A 16,874-nucleotide genomic window follows, 5' to 3' on the forward strand; every position below is an offset into this window, starting at 1 on the left:
GTGAAAGAAGTGAACTTTTTTTCTGGCCAAATTGGAGTAAAATGTCCCCAAGTCTGAAACAACTAAAAACGCCAAACAAAATATGAGACAAAAATCTTCAAGAGACTGAACGGTGGAGAGTGAAGGCAGGCGAAACTCGAGAGGTGGGAACAAATGCCGCCGGGTCTTACCATGAGCTTATGCCTGCGGACGCTGCAGCTCGGCACGGAGGGGAGCGAGGGCGAAGCCCGAGGCAGTAGCTGAGCTGCGGAGCACTGGGTCGCCCAGAGGACAGAGCAGCCCCGGTTCACAGGACAGAGCGCCAGGGAGCAGCGAGCCGCACAAGAGGAGAGCTCCGGACAGCCCCGGGGGCTCCCCCTTCGAGTCTTCAGCTGAGATCCAACTCGTGCCCGTGCATGTGGGACCTGCGCACGCCGGCGAGGGAGCCACCGACCAGGAGACCGGGAACAGTCTATAGGGGTTACACAGGGCTGAGAGTGGTTCCTGGAGTGGAATTTAAAGCAGTTCGATCTAGGTCCTGGCTGCCTGGCCGCCACACACACCCACGTAACCACAGTGTTGTTTATGTCAGCAGCAGGTGCCCGGGAACCCAGAACCGCTGTGGGCCAGGGTCAGGGCCGGCGCTGCTAGAGTGCTTGCAACCCAGCCCTTGTGCCCGAAGAGCTCCCCATGGCTGCAACCTCCCCTGTGGGAGAAGAGGGGATCAGGAGGTCCCCAGCAGCCTTTGCTACCAAGGACCCCAACAGACCCTGGAACTGGAGAGCAGCAGCCTTGACTGTTGAGGAATCCTACCGTGTCTGCTGAGGCTGACCTCGACTGGCGGAGCCGCGTGGGGACGATGACACGGGGCGTTCCCCGCACTAGAGCTGCCGGCCACGTCTCCCCGGCTGGCGGGCGTTCTCATCCTGCCCCACAGGGGAGGGTCTCTCCCCCCGGAACTGGACTGTACCGCCTGGAAAAGAGACGACTTCATCAGATGCACAGACCTCAACACAAGGCTACAACACACACACACACACACACACACAACAAGGAAACACAACACCACCGAAGGGACACAACAATTTTCCAGTAAGGTACTCCGAAGAAACGGAGGTTTGTGAATTGCGAGAATTCAAAGTGATTGTTTCCAGGAAGCTCAGCTACGAGAGAACACAGAGACACAAGGAAATCAGGAAAAACATGGGAACAAGATGAGAAGTTCCGTGGTGGTGAAAATTACTTAAAAAACCCGATCGAGTAGAAATCCTGGAGCTGAAGAATAAATACAGTGAATGAAGCGAGAAGCGTAGTGGGGAGCTTCGGTCGGGGCTTGATCAAGCAGAAAAAAGAATTTGTAAACTGAAAGGTCACTTGAAATTTTCCAGAAGGAATGAAACAGTATAGAAAGCCGACGGGAATTATGGGAGGCAACAAAACAGTGCGCGTCCCGGGGGTCCCAGAAGGCAAGGGGAGAGGAAGGGGCAAGCAAACAGGTTTAAAAAAACAACGGTTGAAAATTCCCCAAGTCTGGAGAAGAGGTGGTTGTCCAAGGGCACGAGGCTCACGCGTCCCGTAGAGATTGAACCCAGCGAAGACTGCACCAAAGGATCTTACGATAAAAGCGCCAGATGGTTTGTTGTACGAGGTATTATTACTATAAAGGAGTTTTGAAAGCAGCAGGAGAAACACACTGATCCGTACAAGGGAGTCGCCATGAGGCCGTCGGAGGGTTTGTCAGCAGAGGCCTCGCAGGCCAGGAAGGGACCGGGTGACACATTCAAAGCGCGGAAGGAAGCAGCTGCCGGGCAGGAGTGTGCTGGCCAGCGAAGCTGTCCGCCAGCCGCGAAGGAGGGAGAGAGACGGGGGCGGAGCGAGTGCATCGCCGCCAGAGGAAACGCTGCAGAGTTCTCCCCGGGAAGGGAAAGGACGTGGGTTAGCCGGAGGAACTTGCCAGCAGAAGCGCGCGGGGAGTGGGGGGGACGGACGCGCGTCGGAAGGGGCGGCGGGAGCCTCGGCCCGTGCGGTCTGGAAGACAGAGTCGCTCAGGATGTCGCGCCGCAATGATTGCGTAACGGGCACGAGATGTTAAAATTGTACATTGTGCCGTGAGAAACATGCCGTGCAGGGGGGTTTGTGAGGCTGCAGGAGGTTGGGCCCGCAGCGCACGCTCGCCGTGGGGGGGGGGGGGTGTTTTCCGGAAGCTTCGGCTGCCCGCGGTGCACGCGGGTGAGAGAGGGCGGGAGCTGCAGTGGGGACTCGCGTGTCACCAAAGGAGACGACGGAACAGCCGGAAAGGAAGACGACAGTGATGAGTCGTTTCCTGCTCACCGCGACGATGCGGAGGAAGGACCGACTTCTGCCCCGAAGAGCCGGGGTGCTGAGTGCACTGCAGGTCGGAGACCGCCTGGCTGTCCGCTGCCCACAGGAGGCCACTTCGGGACGCGAGCAGGTGCCGCTACACGTACCCGAAGTCGGGGCGAAACGTAACGGGACAGAGAATCGTTCTCTGGTGAGAAACGTCGCCCATCACAAGGCCAGGACCATCGTGCGTGCGTCGGAGCACCCGAGGGCGTGAGCGGGTCTGAACACACCTGGGAGCAGAAGTACACGGTGACCCGGTAACCGCAGGGTCTGCAGGCTTCGCCTTCCCCAGGGACCCGTGACCCACCCAGAACATGACTGGGGACCTGCGGCCCGAGCTGCCCTCCAGACCTGACGGGCTTCATAGACGCACACAGAACAGAGACGACTCACACGAAACCAGGAGTGGAAGCAGAGACGGTACCGCCGACGCCCTGGAGACATGAAAGGTCGTAGGACGGCGCTGGGAGCAGCTGCACCCTGACGAGACGATAACCTGTGGGGTCCGTTCCCGGAGACACAGACCTACCGAGACGGAACCGCGTGTCACGACTCTGAATGGGCTGACAGCTAGCAAGCCCCTGAGCTGGTTAAAAAAATCCCGCGACAAAGAAATGCCCAGGACCAGAGGACTTCACTAGGGAGTTACACCAGACATTAAAGAACTGATGCCAATCCTTTACCAAGTCTTCAAAAAAACAAAAACAAACAAACCCCCAAAAAACGGAAGAGAAAGGAACACTCCCCTGATCACTTTTAAGGCCACCACTGCTCTGATAGAGCAGCCAGAAAGAGACGCTACGAGAGAAGGAAGGTGCGGGCCGGTATCCCTGATGGACATGGAGGCAAACTCAGACTCAGCACCAGACTCAGCACCAGACTCAGCACGTCATGGAGATCACGTGCCCCGAGCGGGTGTGACTTATCCCGAGGGTGCAAGGATGGGTCGGCGCAGGTGGATCCAGTAAATGTGGCGCCTTAATGTAAAGAAGGGTAAAAACCACATGATAATCTCAGTACACGCAAGAAAGCATTTGTCAAAATTCGACATCCTTTCGTGATACGACGCTCAACAAATTGGACGCAGAAGTGATGTTGTCTCCACAAAGGTCGCCTGCGACCAGCCCACCACTCACATGGTACTCTGTGGTGAAAAGCTAAAAGGGAAACTTTTAGAAACTGTCAGAACTAATGAGCAAATTCACTAAAGTTAGAACATTCACAATCAACAGAAATCTGTTGTTTCTGTACACTAAAACTAACTATCCGAAAGAGAAACTGAGAAAGCAACCCGCCTACGACAGCATCACACACACCGAACTGCTCTGGAGTAAGTTAAACCGAGGACGTGAGAGACCTGTGCACCGAGAACCGCACGGTGTGGGTCGGAGACATTGAGGGAGACACAAATAAATGGAAAGATGTTCAATGTTTATGCATCGGAAGAATTAAAATTGTTCAAATGTCTATACTACCCCAAACCACCTGCAGATTCAGTGCAATCTCTATCAAGATTCCAATGGCCTTGCTCACAAAAGATTAAAAAGAAATCTTAAAACTTGTGGGAGATCTGTGGACGCACTGAAGAGCCGCAACACTCTTGAGAACGAAGAACGGAGCTGCAGGCCTCCCGCTCCTTCATCTCCCCGTTAAAGACCGTAGTGGCTGGGAAGACGGGGTACGGCTTAGAAATAGAGGCGTAGAGCAGCGGGAGAGAATCGGGAGCCCAGAGGTCAGCGCACAGGCCTGATGTCAACTGGGCTTTGGCCAAGCACTGGCAGCACACACTGGGGAAGCTGGGTGACCTCGTGCAGAGGAGCGCAGCTGGACCCCACGTTACGGCACTCGCGAAAACCGACTTGAGAAGGATCAAAGACCCTCAAGACCTGAAACCATTCAACGTCTCCCGTACGCGTACATAGGGAAGAAACTTCTTGACGTGGGTCTTGGCGATGTTTTGACTTTGACAATGAAAGCAAAAGTAAACAAGAGGGACCACATCACATGGAGCTTCTGCACAGCAAAGGAAACGGTCGGCAGGGGAGCGGCAACGTATGGCATAGGAGGGAAGCCCTTGCCGACCTAGTGTCTGAGGGGGGGTTGGCACCTGAACTAGACAAGGAGCTCATGTACCTCAGTAGCAAAACCCCGAGTACCCTAGTGAATGAAACGAGCTAACGACCCGAGTCAACGCTGTCTCAAAGAAGAGACCCAGCTGGCCGAGCAGTACGTGAAAAGGAAGTTACCGTCACCCACCGTCAGGGGCTAAAATGGAAGCCGTGGTGTCCCCTCACAGCCGTTAGAGTGGCCGTCAGCAAAGACACAGGCGGTAACAGGTGTTGCCTCCCACCCCCCTTCGGATGCCCGAGGATGTGGAGAAAAGGAAACCCTCGTACACTTGAGGTGGGAGAGTGAAGTGGTACAGCCGTTATGGGAAACAGCGGGGACGTTCCTCAGAAACTCAAAAACAGACTGTGGTAGACCCAGCGATCCTGCCCCTGGGAATATGCCCGAGGGACGTGAAATCAGTCCCTGGACGAGCTGTCTGTGCTCTGTGCTCGTGGGAGCGCTAGTCACGATAGCCATGACAGGGAGACAACCCGAGCGCCAGCGGGCGAGTGGATAAAGAAAACGTGTGTGTGCGCGTATACGTGCGCGCGCACCCACACCACGCACACCACACGGCACACAGAGGCAATCCTGCCGTTTGTGACCACGTGCACGCGTCTAGAGGTGTCGTGCCAAGTGAAAGAAGCCAGACGGAGAAACAGAGTAAGATGGGCCTCGCAAGGGCCTGGCGTGCAGGGAGGAGGAGTCACGGGGCACTGACTTGTAAGGTGGATGAGTTTGGAGGTGCTAGTGTACAGCTCGATGACTATGGCTAATAACGCTGTGCTGGATATTGGAAAGTTGCCCGAAGAGTAGAGCTTAGGCCTTCTCGCCAAAAGGAAAAAATAAAACAAAATGTGTGAAGTGATTGATTTGTTAATTTATCTCATTACGGTAATAAAATCCTAATGTATACATATCTCAAATCACCACATCTACACTCCACATATACAGATTTGTCAATTATACCTCAATAAAAATTTTTAAAAAATAAAGCAGAACTGACATTTCAGAGGAGAAGATGAGCACTACCAGCGCGAAGCAGGGGAGAAACACGGAAAGAATCGAGCTCCCGCGCGTCGTGGGGCGACTTTGGGCGGACTAACGTGTGCATGATCGGAGTCCCCAGGGAGAGGAGAGAGACGGGCGGAGAGGAAAGGACGCGGAGAGACGGTGGGTCCGAATTCCAAACGTGGTCTTCTTTAAAGGGGGGGAACACTGGGTACTAAGGAGCCCTGGTAGGAACGGCGGCTAACTTTCTGTTGGAAACGATGCAAGCCAAGACATGTAAGATCAACATCTTTAAAATATGAAAAACAGAAAAACTATCTGCCTAAAAATCTACGCTCGGAAAGTATCTTTAAAAACCAGATGTAAGGGGCGCCTGTGGGGCTCAGTCAGGGAAACGTCTGCCTTAGCCCAGGTCCTGGGATCGAGCCCCTCGTCCGGCTCCCTGCTCGGTGGGGAAGTCTGCTTCTCCCTCTCCTTCTGAAGGCTCATGCTCTCTCACTCTCAAATGAATTTTTAAAAAATATTTAAAATTTTAAAAAAGAGCTAAATATTTATTAAAATATACAAACTCTGAAAGAGTCTGACTCAGACTACAGGGAGCGTAGGGGAAGCTCTTCATGTGGAAGAAAGTGGCGCGGGAGGGGAGTCCGGGTCTGCGGGAAACAGGGAGGGGCCCGGGAAGGGCCACCAGGGAGCAGGAGTGAGGGACTCGACAAATACTTAAATCTCCTCAAAAGGTCATTGGCTGTTTAGAGGGACGATATCGATGTGAATCCCCAGACTCTGTCCAGGTCGGACGGCGGCGCTGGCGCCGTCCCAAGCAGGGGCCCAGCAGGAGAGCTCCAGGGACGGGCACGCGGGTCACAAGACGTGTGCGGAGGTGCGACGGCACCAAGATCGCCACGCGCAGCGCTGGAACTGCAGGAGGGCGTCGAGGACGGCCGCTGCCTCGCCCGCGGGGGGACGGCGAAGGCGCCCGCGTCGGCCGCAGTGGCGCTGGCCTGAAGGACGCGACGTCCACGGGACGAGACCAGCGTTAGACCCGCGAACGCACGGCCGGTTGGCTTTGGACAGAGGCGTGACGGCGTTCGGTGGGTGAAGAAGTTGTCCCTTCAACGGATGGTGCTGGAGCAGGTGAGCGTCCGAGCCGGAACCGCAAGCGAACAAACGAGCGCGCCGGCCCCCACTTCCCGCCGGACGCGGACACGAGACCCAACGAGAGACGTGAGAGTCGGGGGACAACTTCAGAGCAGCAACAGCGAATCTCTGTGATTTGGGGTCAGGCAAGGACTTCTTAGATTTGACGTCAAGAGCATAATTCGTACAAGAAATTGATACATGTTGTTACAATGAAGAGTCTTTGTTCTTTGATACTGTTGAGAAAATGAAATACCAAGTAGGTCCTGAGTGAGGGTGCCCGCGAGTCCCGGTCTGACCAGGGGCTGCGCGCCGGGACGTGCAGGGAGCTCTCAGTGCTCCAGAAAACAACCAGAAGAGAAAAAAAGAAAAAAGAAAATGGGAAGCTCCGGGCACTTTCCCCAGTGACGACCGTGGACGGACCGAGGAACGGGCTCCCCGAGAAGCGCTGGTTTCCCCATCCTCAGCCCCTCTCCGCTCTCCCACCGAGCGGGGCACTTCCCGCACCCCGAGTCTCCGAGACACCTGCTGCGTGTCCTCCCGTTCTAGACAATTCTCATGCTCTCCCTGGGGACGGCACCAGATCCCAAGCTGAAGGACTCAGTCCCACAGAACTGCTCCCCGACTTTGGTGCCAATGGCGAGTACAAGGCCCCCAAGGTACCCCCAACTTCTGTCCTTTTGGTCTACAAATGAGGGGCTCCCACAACCCCCTCCTTGGGTTTGATCAGTTTTCCAGAGCAACTCACAGAACTCAGGGAAACACGTTTACCAATTTATTACACAATAAAGGTGCAGATGAGCGGCCGGATAGAGACGTGGGGGGCGAGTTCAGGGAGGGTCCCGAGCAAGGGCAGGAGCTTCTGTCCCCGTGGAGCCGGGTGGGCCACCCTCCCGGCATGTGGACGTGTTTGCCAACCTGGAGGCTCCCTGGACCCTGTACTATTGGGATTTTATGCGGGTTTCCTCACGTAGGCACGATCCAATTAGTGATGCGTTTCTGGAGGGTGGGGTGGGGCTGAGAGCCCCAAGCTTGTCATCAAGGCTTGGCCTTTGTGGGACCAGCCCCCAGTCTTCGGAAGGAAAGATGCCCCCCAGTGCTCTAACACTTAGAGCATCACGAGCGTTTCAGGAGCGCTGTGCGGGGAGCCGAGGTGGAGACCCGTGTGCATTCTGGACTAACTCACGGCGGCACACGTCCTACATGGCTGCACGCACAGACCGACCACACTCAGTGTGGGAGAGGATGTGGGGACGCCACAGCTCTCCGGCCAGCGGGAATGCGGAATGGCACAGCGCCTTTGGAAAAGCTTAGCAGTTTCGTAGAAGCAAAGTGAGGCCCGCGAGACAAATCCTGGGTTCTTACTGCCCACGCCTCTGCCCCTGCCAAGCAGGGTGCTCTCATCCCAACCCCGTCAGGGAGTAAGTGAAAGAAAACGTGTTTGCCAAGTGTTGTCAGAGTTTATCCGAAGTTGGTGTAATTATGTAAAAACTCAATGTCCAGTGAAATTCTCTTTTTTTCCCCCATGATTAAAAAGGTATCAAAAATGTTGTTTGCTTTCTCACTTAAAGCTTTGCATTTTGGGGGCGCCTGGGTGGCTCAGTCGTTAAGCCTTTCCCTTCAGCTCAGGTCATGGTCTCAGGGTCCTGGGATCGAGTCCCGCATCGAAGCCTGCTTCTCCCTCTCCCACTCCCCCTTCTTGTGTTCCCTCTCTCGCTGTGTCTCTGTCTGTCAAATAAATAAATAAAAGCTTAAAAAAAAAAAAGAAAGCTTTGCGTTTTGGGGGAATATTTAAAGTTTTTGTTATATGTCTTTGTATTCTCTTGTTTTTGTTGTTGAATTTCTACCTAGTACGTTAGTAGTATTTTATTTTATTTTATTTTTTTTTAAAGATTTTATTTTTTTTTTATTTATTTGACAGACAGAAATCACAAGTAGGCAGAGAGGCAGGCAGAGAGAGGAGGAAGCAGGCTCCCTGCTGAGCAGAGAGCCCGATGCGGGGCTCGATCCCAGGACCCTGGGATCATGACCTGAGCCGAAGGCAGAGGCTTTAACCCGCTGAGCCACCCAGGCGCCCCCGTTAGTAGTATTTTAAAATGGTCTTTGAGGTTAATGAACGTGTGTGATTGCTTCCTTTAAAAACCTCCTGTATATGCGGAAACTGTGTGTGTCCCACAGGATCCTGGGAAGCTGATTGAAATCGAGTGCCTGGAGTGTGAACTAGAAGCTTTAAGTCTCGAAAGTAAACTTAAAGTCTATGTCCGAGCGGCCGTTGAGGTAAATCCCTGAACAGGAGGCGGCATCACTCAGCAGTTTTGTGCGTTTCCCGGAAGCTGCCGGCCCCTCGGGCGACGGGGACACAAGGACATCTGCTGTTTAACGCAGTAGGTTTGGACCGGCAGCCCCGGCCAGGAGAGGAATCCAGAGGTTGTTTTGGACCACTCGGTAATGAGAATTGTGCAGCTTAAAATGAAAAGCAAGCGGTTGGCACCGAGCAGTGGTGGCTAGCGGGGCTGAGGCGGGAGCTCCTGGGGTGTGCCCGGGGCGCCCCAGAGAGCCTTCGGGCCAGAGAGCAGCAGCCGGCCGTGGGGCTCCGTCCTCCGCACCTGCAGCAGGCTCCGCGCCTTCCCTGCCGCCTGGCGGACGTCCACGTTCCTCTTGGACTTGCTCATGGGGCTCCTCTAGCCCTGAGCTCACCTGGCACCTGGCAGAAGCCTGACCAGGGCGGCATCGGGGGGCGGCATCGGGCATGGTTTCCCGAGCACCCTGGCCCCACGTCTGATCGCGGGCTGCAGCAGCACGGGTGGCCCGAGAGGGGCTGCAGCGGGCGGCTGTGTCAGGCTCAGTCCCTCTGCTGCTGCCTGCTGACACCGGTCAGGGCGCGTCGGCTGCCAGCTCGGGAGGCAGAGTGAGGGGAGGCCCCGAGGCTGCCAGCAGCCAGAGGCCATGGGACCAAGCTTCCGATCGGCGGGCAGCCCCAGGGGGCTCTGAGGAAGCCGGTTCCCCACGTCCTCAGATGTGAGACCGGAGCCTGTCTGGTGGGAAGGGCACATGTAGCACAGGACAGAGGAGATGGTCTCTGGGTCGAAGACAGAGCCGGCCGCAGGCCACAAGGTCACTGTAGCGGCCCAAGAAACACGCACCCTCGGACGGAAGCAGCTCGTGCGAGAGAAGCGCCGCGCGGGCGTGCAGGGCCCATTCCAGGCCCTCTAGGGGAGTGTCTAACAGACAACCAGCCCCTTGCAGGAGCGGCCCCGGCCGGAGACAGACGCAGACACCAGGCCCCGGCCCGCGCAGCCCCCCGAGCCTGCAGCTCCCTGGGTGGGCGCGGGATTCGCCTCCCGTCTGCACAGGCGGCCCGTGTGTCTCGTGCAGATGCAGCGGAGCATAGTGCAGAGACTCGACGTGGCCCTGCAGCGAGCCGTGCGCCTGGGCGAGCCCGGGCTCATCCACGTGGTGTGCGCCACGCAGTGGAACACGTGTCTCCCTCTGCTGCAGCACGGCCTGCGGCGCCAACTGCGGAAGCCGCTGAGCAACGTCGCCGACGTCCTAGAGAAGGCGGACAGGTAGTCTGTGCCCCCAAGAGGGGGGTGCTCGCGCAGGGAGGCCTGGGGCGGACCCCTCAACACCGGGAGGGAGCTGAGGTCCTACTCCTGTCCCCAAAAAGTGGTGCCAGCAGGAAACTCTGCCTGCATCGGGAAGGGCTTGGCCGGTGGTGATGGGGTCACGAGCGTGCCCTGGACAGGACAGGGTGGCCCTCCCCACTGGCTGACATAAAGTTAGGGCCAGCCCGCATCCCGGCACCGAGGCTCTGACTGCCTGCGGCCACGCGCCGACGGCAGGATTCGGGGCGGGTCCGACCTCCTCCGCAGACCAGTGCCAGCGCGCTGTTGTCTCTGCTCTACGGGCTCTGATGGAGGAGCCTGCCACAGCCACGGTGCGGTGCCTGCTGGCCATGACACCAGGGGCATCAGCCGGTGTCTGGACACTAACGGGTCAGTGCTGAGGTGCGGGACTCCAAGTCTTCTGTCCGCACTGGGTTGGACACATTCGTCACACACTTGCTGAGCACCTATCCTGGGCCAGGCACAACAGTAGGCCCTAGAGATGTGCTGTGAGGGTGTACAGCCGAGCACCTGCACCTGCACCCCCACCTGCACCTGGACCCACATCTGCACCCACATCTGCACCTGCACCCACACCTGCACCCCCACCTGCACCTCTGTCTATACCTGCACCCACACCTGCACCGCCACTCTTTCGGCAGGCCGGCTGTGTTAAGTGCTGGGAAGATAGTAAAGCAGGGAGAAGAGGGGTGGGAGATGCTGTTTGAGGCTCTGAGGCGTCTGGTGGGCAGCATCCACCCATCCTCCTCTCATCTACTGGGACCATCTGTGGAGCCGGGAGCTCTAGCCCCTCTGTGTTTGGTGCCGCATTGAGCTTGTCTTGACCTCATTTCTTCCTGCTCGTCCCTTCGGCTTCTGGCTGCTCCTTCCCTGCCTTCCTTGAGGTTAATTTTTAGAATTCCGCTCCACTTCCTCCGCCGGCTCGTTTCTCCACCCTCCTCCCAGGGCGGAGGGCTGCTCGAGGGCCCGTAATACAGGTCCTCAGGCAGCAAGGTCCGTGTGGGCCCCTCGCGCACCCCTCCCCACGTCCTGACGGTAGAGCTCTGCGGCGCTCCTCCCCGCTCCCTGCACCCGCTGCCTTTGCGCTGTCGTGCTCGTGGGTTCCACGTCTGGACGCAGTGCGGTGTGGCTCACGTATAAACAGATCTCCCTCTCCTCGCGGAGCTGCCATCTGGTCTCACAGCCCGTGGATTTGTTTGTTTGTTTGCTTGGTTGGTTTTAAGAAAATTACAGAGGAAAACTAGTTTCTCATGTTTACCTGCTTCGCTGACCCCACTGGCTCTTTCCTTCCTACACATCCTGGTTCCCACCTGCTTTGTTTCAAACCGAAGACCTCCCTGCTGGCGACGCGCCCTTGTTGATCTGAAATGACTTTACCTCACTCTCATCTTTGAACACTGTCGTCGCTGCCTGTCGGATTCTGGGTTTGCAGGTATTTTTCTTCTTTAAACACCTTGAAGAGGCTGTTCTAGTTCTTCTGGCCGTCCGGATTCCTGATAAAAATGTGCACTGTTTTCAGTGGGCTCGGGCCATTCGCCATACGTCCCTCTGCTCCTCTCTGTTTTCAGAGTTCTGACCGCGGTACCCCTGGAGCCTTTAATGCTCCTCGTTGGGTCTGCTGAGATGCGAGGACACGGGACCGGGCCTCTCGCCAGGAAGTATTAGCTGTTACCGTTCGTCCTCTCTCTCTGCCTCCTGGGACTCGAGCTTCGCACGTGCCCTGGACACAGCCCCCAAGTCCCAAGCCTCTGCTTTGAAAGATCTAGTTCAGTCTGTCCCTCCGATGCATGGTGTCTAGGCTGTGGCTGGCTCGTTTCCAGCCTGCTGTGAGCACAGACAGGAGCTTTCCAACTTCGCAGGTTCCGGTTCCGAGCTCTGCTGTCTCGGTTCCCGCGGGTTCTCCTCTCCCGAGAGTCCGTCCTTAATGTCGTCTTCCTTCAGGTTTTAAAAATACATTTATATTTGCATTTTAATATCTGCATTGAAGGATTTCTCTGAAACCCAATGCCTGGCCCTTGCCGTATCTGGACTGTGGGTCACATTTTCCCCCTTTCCTCGCGCGTCTCGTGGTGCTTGTGTGCCGGACACTGGGGGGATGTGCCACCAGGCTCTGCCTTCTGCCGTCTTGCCCGGAGAAGCGATCTTTCTCGCTGAGTTACCTGCAGCTGGGGACGCGCAGGCTGCTACACGTCCAGTCTCCGGCCCCGCGGAGCCCCTCACCCCGTCCCGCCTGTGGCTGCAGCTGCCCCGGCTGCACTGCGATGGCACCTCCTGGGCTCCGTGGCCCCGTGCTCTGCCAGACTGTCCCTGACTGTCCCTCTGCGTAGCCCCCCGTGCTGTGCGTGTGCTGTCGGCTTGCCTCAGTCCGCGCCTCGGCTCAGCCAGCCCTGGACGGGTCTCCCGCTGTGGGGTCCGGGTTCCCGCTGCCCAGAGGAACACGATTCAGGGCAGGGCCCGCCCCAAACTGTGGCGCATCCTGGGCAGGGCCTGCAGAACCTGGTTCCCTGACGACGAGCAGGGACCTCAGTCTGGCACCAGCCGGGGACCCCTCACGGACGTGGGTGAAGCCACAGGCATTCCTTGCATCCGCGTCCCCAGGGTCACAGCCGTGTCACACGGCATCGACACCTCTGTCCGTGCTCAGTCAGCTCACGGGTCCTACAGAGCTTGTGTTTGGCCGAGTCTGTCGGATCTGTTGATGCTGGTGTCCCAGGGCGGTGGCTGTGATGTAGGTCTCTGCCTCTTGTGGATGGAAAAGCTCCGGGGACACTTCCGTGACACGTGCAGACACCGGCAGAGGCAGCAGCCAGAGCAGCAGCCAGGCGGGGGCAGGGCCCTCGGGGGGTGTCCCTGAGCTGCCGAGACCAGAGCAGGGCCCCATCCCGGGGGGCAAAGAGCGGGCTCCTGTCGTGGGCAGCAGGCAGCAGCGGGCACGCAGGTGGGACGGTTCCGACGACCGGAGGCGGTGGCGGCAGCGTCGCGAGCCTCCCGTGTCTGCTGAGCCCCTACCCAGCGGGTCCCACTGTGTGGTTCCCCGTCCGATGACCCGCTGCTCCTCGGCCCCAGAGCCCAGGCGCTGCAGCTGCCCTGCAGGGGCCTCCCTGCTTGTCCCCGAACGAGGCCTCCAGGCAAAGCCGGCAGGAGCCGAAGCCCGCTGGGAAGCCCCGGCTCGGGGGTCTCACGGCCGGTCGGCGCGCCCAGGCCTGCGTCACACCGTGCCGTCCTCCCCAGCCTCATGGTCCCGCTCCGCTGCCAAGTCCACATGGAGATGGCGCACATTGAGGAGGACGAGGACCGGCTGGAGCCGGCCATCCAGCACCTGCAGAAGGCCGTGCTCCTCGACAGCCTCGGCCTCTACCAGGACGAGCTCACCAGGGCCTTGAACCGGCTGCGCCTGTGCACCATGCTCTACCAGTCCCCGGAGCGTGCTGAGGACAAGGCCATCCTGGCCATTGAGCAGGTGCCGACCCGGGCTCCGTGGGGCTGCCCAGGGACAGGGTCCGTTTAGGCGATGTGATAGCCCGTCACACCGTGTCTTCCCGCTGCAGGCGAAGAAGGCTGTCCCCAAAGACAGCGTCAGGAAGAAGCGAGCTCTCCTGGTGAACGCGGGCCTGGCCCTGGCCCCTGACACCTTCCAGATTGTGCTCGACAGCGAGAATGAGGCCAAAGGTACGCGCTGCCTCACCCCTGGAGCCCAGCATGTTTCTGCTCAGGATCTGCCCTGAGCCTCCTGCCGTCCGCAGGCTGACCCCCCAGCCCAGCACGTGGGGACCAGGCTGCGCCCCGCGCAAGGTCTGAACCCGCCCATCCAGGCCTTGACATGCGTGCCGTTTGGGTCTCAGCTCGGCCGCTGTCCCCCAGGACCGTCTTCACGGCAGGACTGACCATCGTGCACTGGAGGCCAGGGCTCCTGGGGAGGGGTCAGCAGGCACAGGAGCTCCCCCGAGGCCGGGGGGAGGGTGGCTTCAGCCCCCTTTGGCGTGCAGACGGCAGTCTTCTCCGGGTCTTCATACCACCTGCCCTCTGTACCTGCTTCTCTGGCTCCGGAGCTCCTCCCTTTAAGGACCTCTGTCGTAACAGATTAGGGCCGGTCCTCACGATCTCATTTTAATTCGATTGCCCCTGTAAAGACACAAATAAGGCCACTAGGGTCTTGGGGTTAGGGCTTCATCGTACCTTTCTGGGGAGCCCACCCAAGGCTCTGCCCCCCGCCCCGGGCCGGCATGCCCCGGCACTGGCGAGAGGACTGCTCTGTCGGCCTCAGGCTTCTCCGGGGCCTGGTGGTGCCACCTTGGGTTTCCATGTTGCCCCGGCAAGTGTGGGGCTGTGTTGGCGGTCCTGACAGCTCCGATGAGCCAGCGTGCTGCCGCCCTGCCAGTGACCCAGCTGGAGAGGGCCCCATGACCCAGGCTGGTGAGGCCTTCAAGGGGCTCCTAGGGCCGGCTGCCAGTGGTGGCTGGCGTGTCGGCTGTGAGGGGCAGCACGTGCACACGCCCTGTGCCACTGGGTCCTGTCCGCCACCCAGCAGACCGCGGGGTTGGGGGGGTTGTTGGGCAGGGGCCGGTGTGAGGGAGAGTCCCCCAGACCGCGGAGCCCAGGCTGCTGGGCACGGTGGCTGTGCTCACGGCGCAGGGTCCCCAGGACAGAGACACAGCTCCTCCCAGTCCTGTGGTCCCCGAACATTGCGATGTGAGCCTGGCATCTCCACGTCTACCCTCAGTGTCCACGGGGAAAGTCAGGGGCCGGTTCACCTACCTGTTTGCGAAGGCGCGGCACCACATGGTCAGCGTGGACAAAGCCGCCGGGCACCTGCGGCGTCTGGGGAACGAGAACGACAAGGAGAGGTGGGTGATACGACGCGGGCCCTGGGCGCCGGCTGGGCTGGGCTGTCGGGACGCATCTGTGGGGCAGAAGGTTCTGAGGGAAGCACGTGGGGCGCCTGCCACCCCGCTGCGGATCCACTGGGCACCCCCCGCGCTGGGGGATTCCTAATGTCGCCCACTGCTCACGTGTCCACCCTCCTCCCATCTGGTGAGCAGAATCCAGATCTGGGCGGAGCTCGCCAAAGTGGCCCGGAAGCAAGGCGTGTGGGACGTCTGCCGGGCGGCGAGCCGCTTCTGCCTCCTGTATGACAACGTCAAGGTGAAGAAGCCGGCGCGGCCGAAGAAAGGTACCCGGGCCCGGTGCCTCGGAGCCGCGGGCAGTGGCTGGGCAGGGGCTGGCAGCACGGTGCTGGGGGGGGCGGGCTCCCGCCAGAGGCCGGGAACCCAGCTCACGGGGACCCTCGGGCCGGAGGGCAGGGGCGACATGCAGGTCGGGCCGAGCGTGGGCCCGTGGGCTTCTCAGCAGTGTGGGGGCAGCTCCCTGCAGCAGTTCTGGTCTAGGGGACACTTAGGACACAGGGACGTGCCAGGGGTCCCGCGTGGTCGGGGACGTGGGTGCCGCAGGCTTGGGGGGCGGGGCTTCTCGAGAGGCGAGACTGCAGGAGCCAAACCAGGAACATGTTGTGGGGGGGGGGGCGGCCTTACCACCTCCCCAGGGGAGCCCCTCCCGCTGGGGGTTTCCTCCGGCCCCTTCCCGGCCGGGAATCCCTGTACGTTGTTGCTAGTAAAGTCGAGCGTCGCGCTCTCCCTCAGGAAAGAAGAAGGGTGGAGGCAGCCCGGCCCAGGGCGCCTGGGGCCCGTCGGAGGTCACCCTGCAGAGACAGGCGAGCCCCAGCCTGGTGCGCCAGTTTGCGGAAGTGGGCTTCATCAGCGCGGAGGTGCGTCCCTGCCCCGCGGCTCGGGCTGCGCACTCAACCCCCCCCTCGGCTCCCCTAGCGCCGTGCAGAGGAGGGGCGCCTCCCCGGGTTCACAGGTGGGCCACGATCTTGTGTCAATCACGTCTTTCCGTGGAAGCGCTTTCTGCATCCGCGGCGGTTTTGCAGGCGCGGAGGCACGGCTGGGCTCTCGGGGCGTCCCCTCGACGGCGCTCGGAGTGAGCTGTGCGCGTTCCCTCTGCTGGTGCCGGAGGGGGGTGGCCCCTCTGGGGTGCACCGGTGCCTCCCGCGGTGGGCACAGGCAGACCCCAGGGTTGGCGCCGGGGCCCCGGGACAGCGGTCTCCACCGTACCACCTGCCCCTCCTCCCGGGGCGGCGTCCCTGCTGACGTCTCATAACGTCATCGTTCTCGGGGCTACCTTGGCCTGTTCATCTTGGGGTCAGTGGGGGACGTGGCTAGAGCCCTCACTGGGTGAGTCTGGGCCGTGAGCTGGGGACGCGGTGATGACGGGCAGAGCCCGGTGCAGGGGAGCCGACAGCCGCTGGGGGCAGGAGCGACCCGACCCCACCCCTGCGTGCGGCCCCTCCGCCCCTGCCGGTGCCCTCAGCAGCCGCCAGTGTCTGTGCACACTCGTGGGGTGACTGGGGGGCAGACGCTCAGAAGTGACGTTCGAGGGATGGTGTGACCGGGACGGTGGTCCTAGAACAGGGCCTCCTCTTCCTGAGATGCTGTATGTGTGGGGGACGTGGGGCAGGTGGGCGGTGGGGAGGACCCTGTAGAAGACCATGGGTTCATCCCAGGGTCTGGCCCCCTCAGGCCTGACTGTGTGTCCCCACCTGGTGCCCGGCGCCCCTGCCTGTGACCGCTCACGCCGCACGCTTCCTTCGCA

At 59.7% G+C, this 16,874-nt stretch overlaps 1 protein-coding gene across 1 annotated transcript in view; it reads left to right on the forward strand.

Annotated features, from left to right (window-relative positions):
* The window catches only part of CFAP46 (cilia and flagella associated protein 46), a gene marked incomplete at its 5' end in the record, with an annotated part of 91,481 nt that overhangs the window by 11,612 nt on the left and 62,995 nt on the right, over positions 1-16,874 (forward strand). The window contains 7 exons of the mRNA XM_080823705.1: positions 8,779-8,877; positions 9,976-10,166; positions 13,458-13,686; positions 13,775-13,895; positions 14,947-15,070; positions 15,266-15,396; positions 15,863-15,987. Of these exons, the coding sequence (XP_080679831.1) occupies positions 8,779-8,877; positions 9,976-10,166; positions 13,458-13,686; positions 13,775-13,895; positions 14,947-15,070; positions 15,266-15,396; positions 15,863-15,987 (1,020 nt within the window). The remainder of the gene's footprint in view (positions 1-8,778; positions 8,878-9,975; positions 10,167-13,457; positions 13,687-13,774; positions 13,896-14,946; positions 15,071-15,265; positions 15,397-15,862; positions 15,988-16,874) is intronic.

This window comes from Martes martes, assembly GCF_963455335.1.
Source record: "Martes martes genome assembly, chromosome: 14".
Taxonomy (NCBI): Eukaryota; Metazoa; Chordata; class Mammalia; order Carnivora; family Mustelidae; genus Martes; species Martes martes.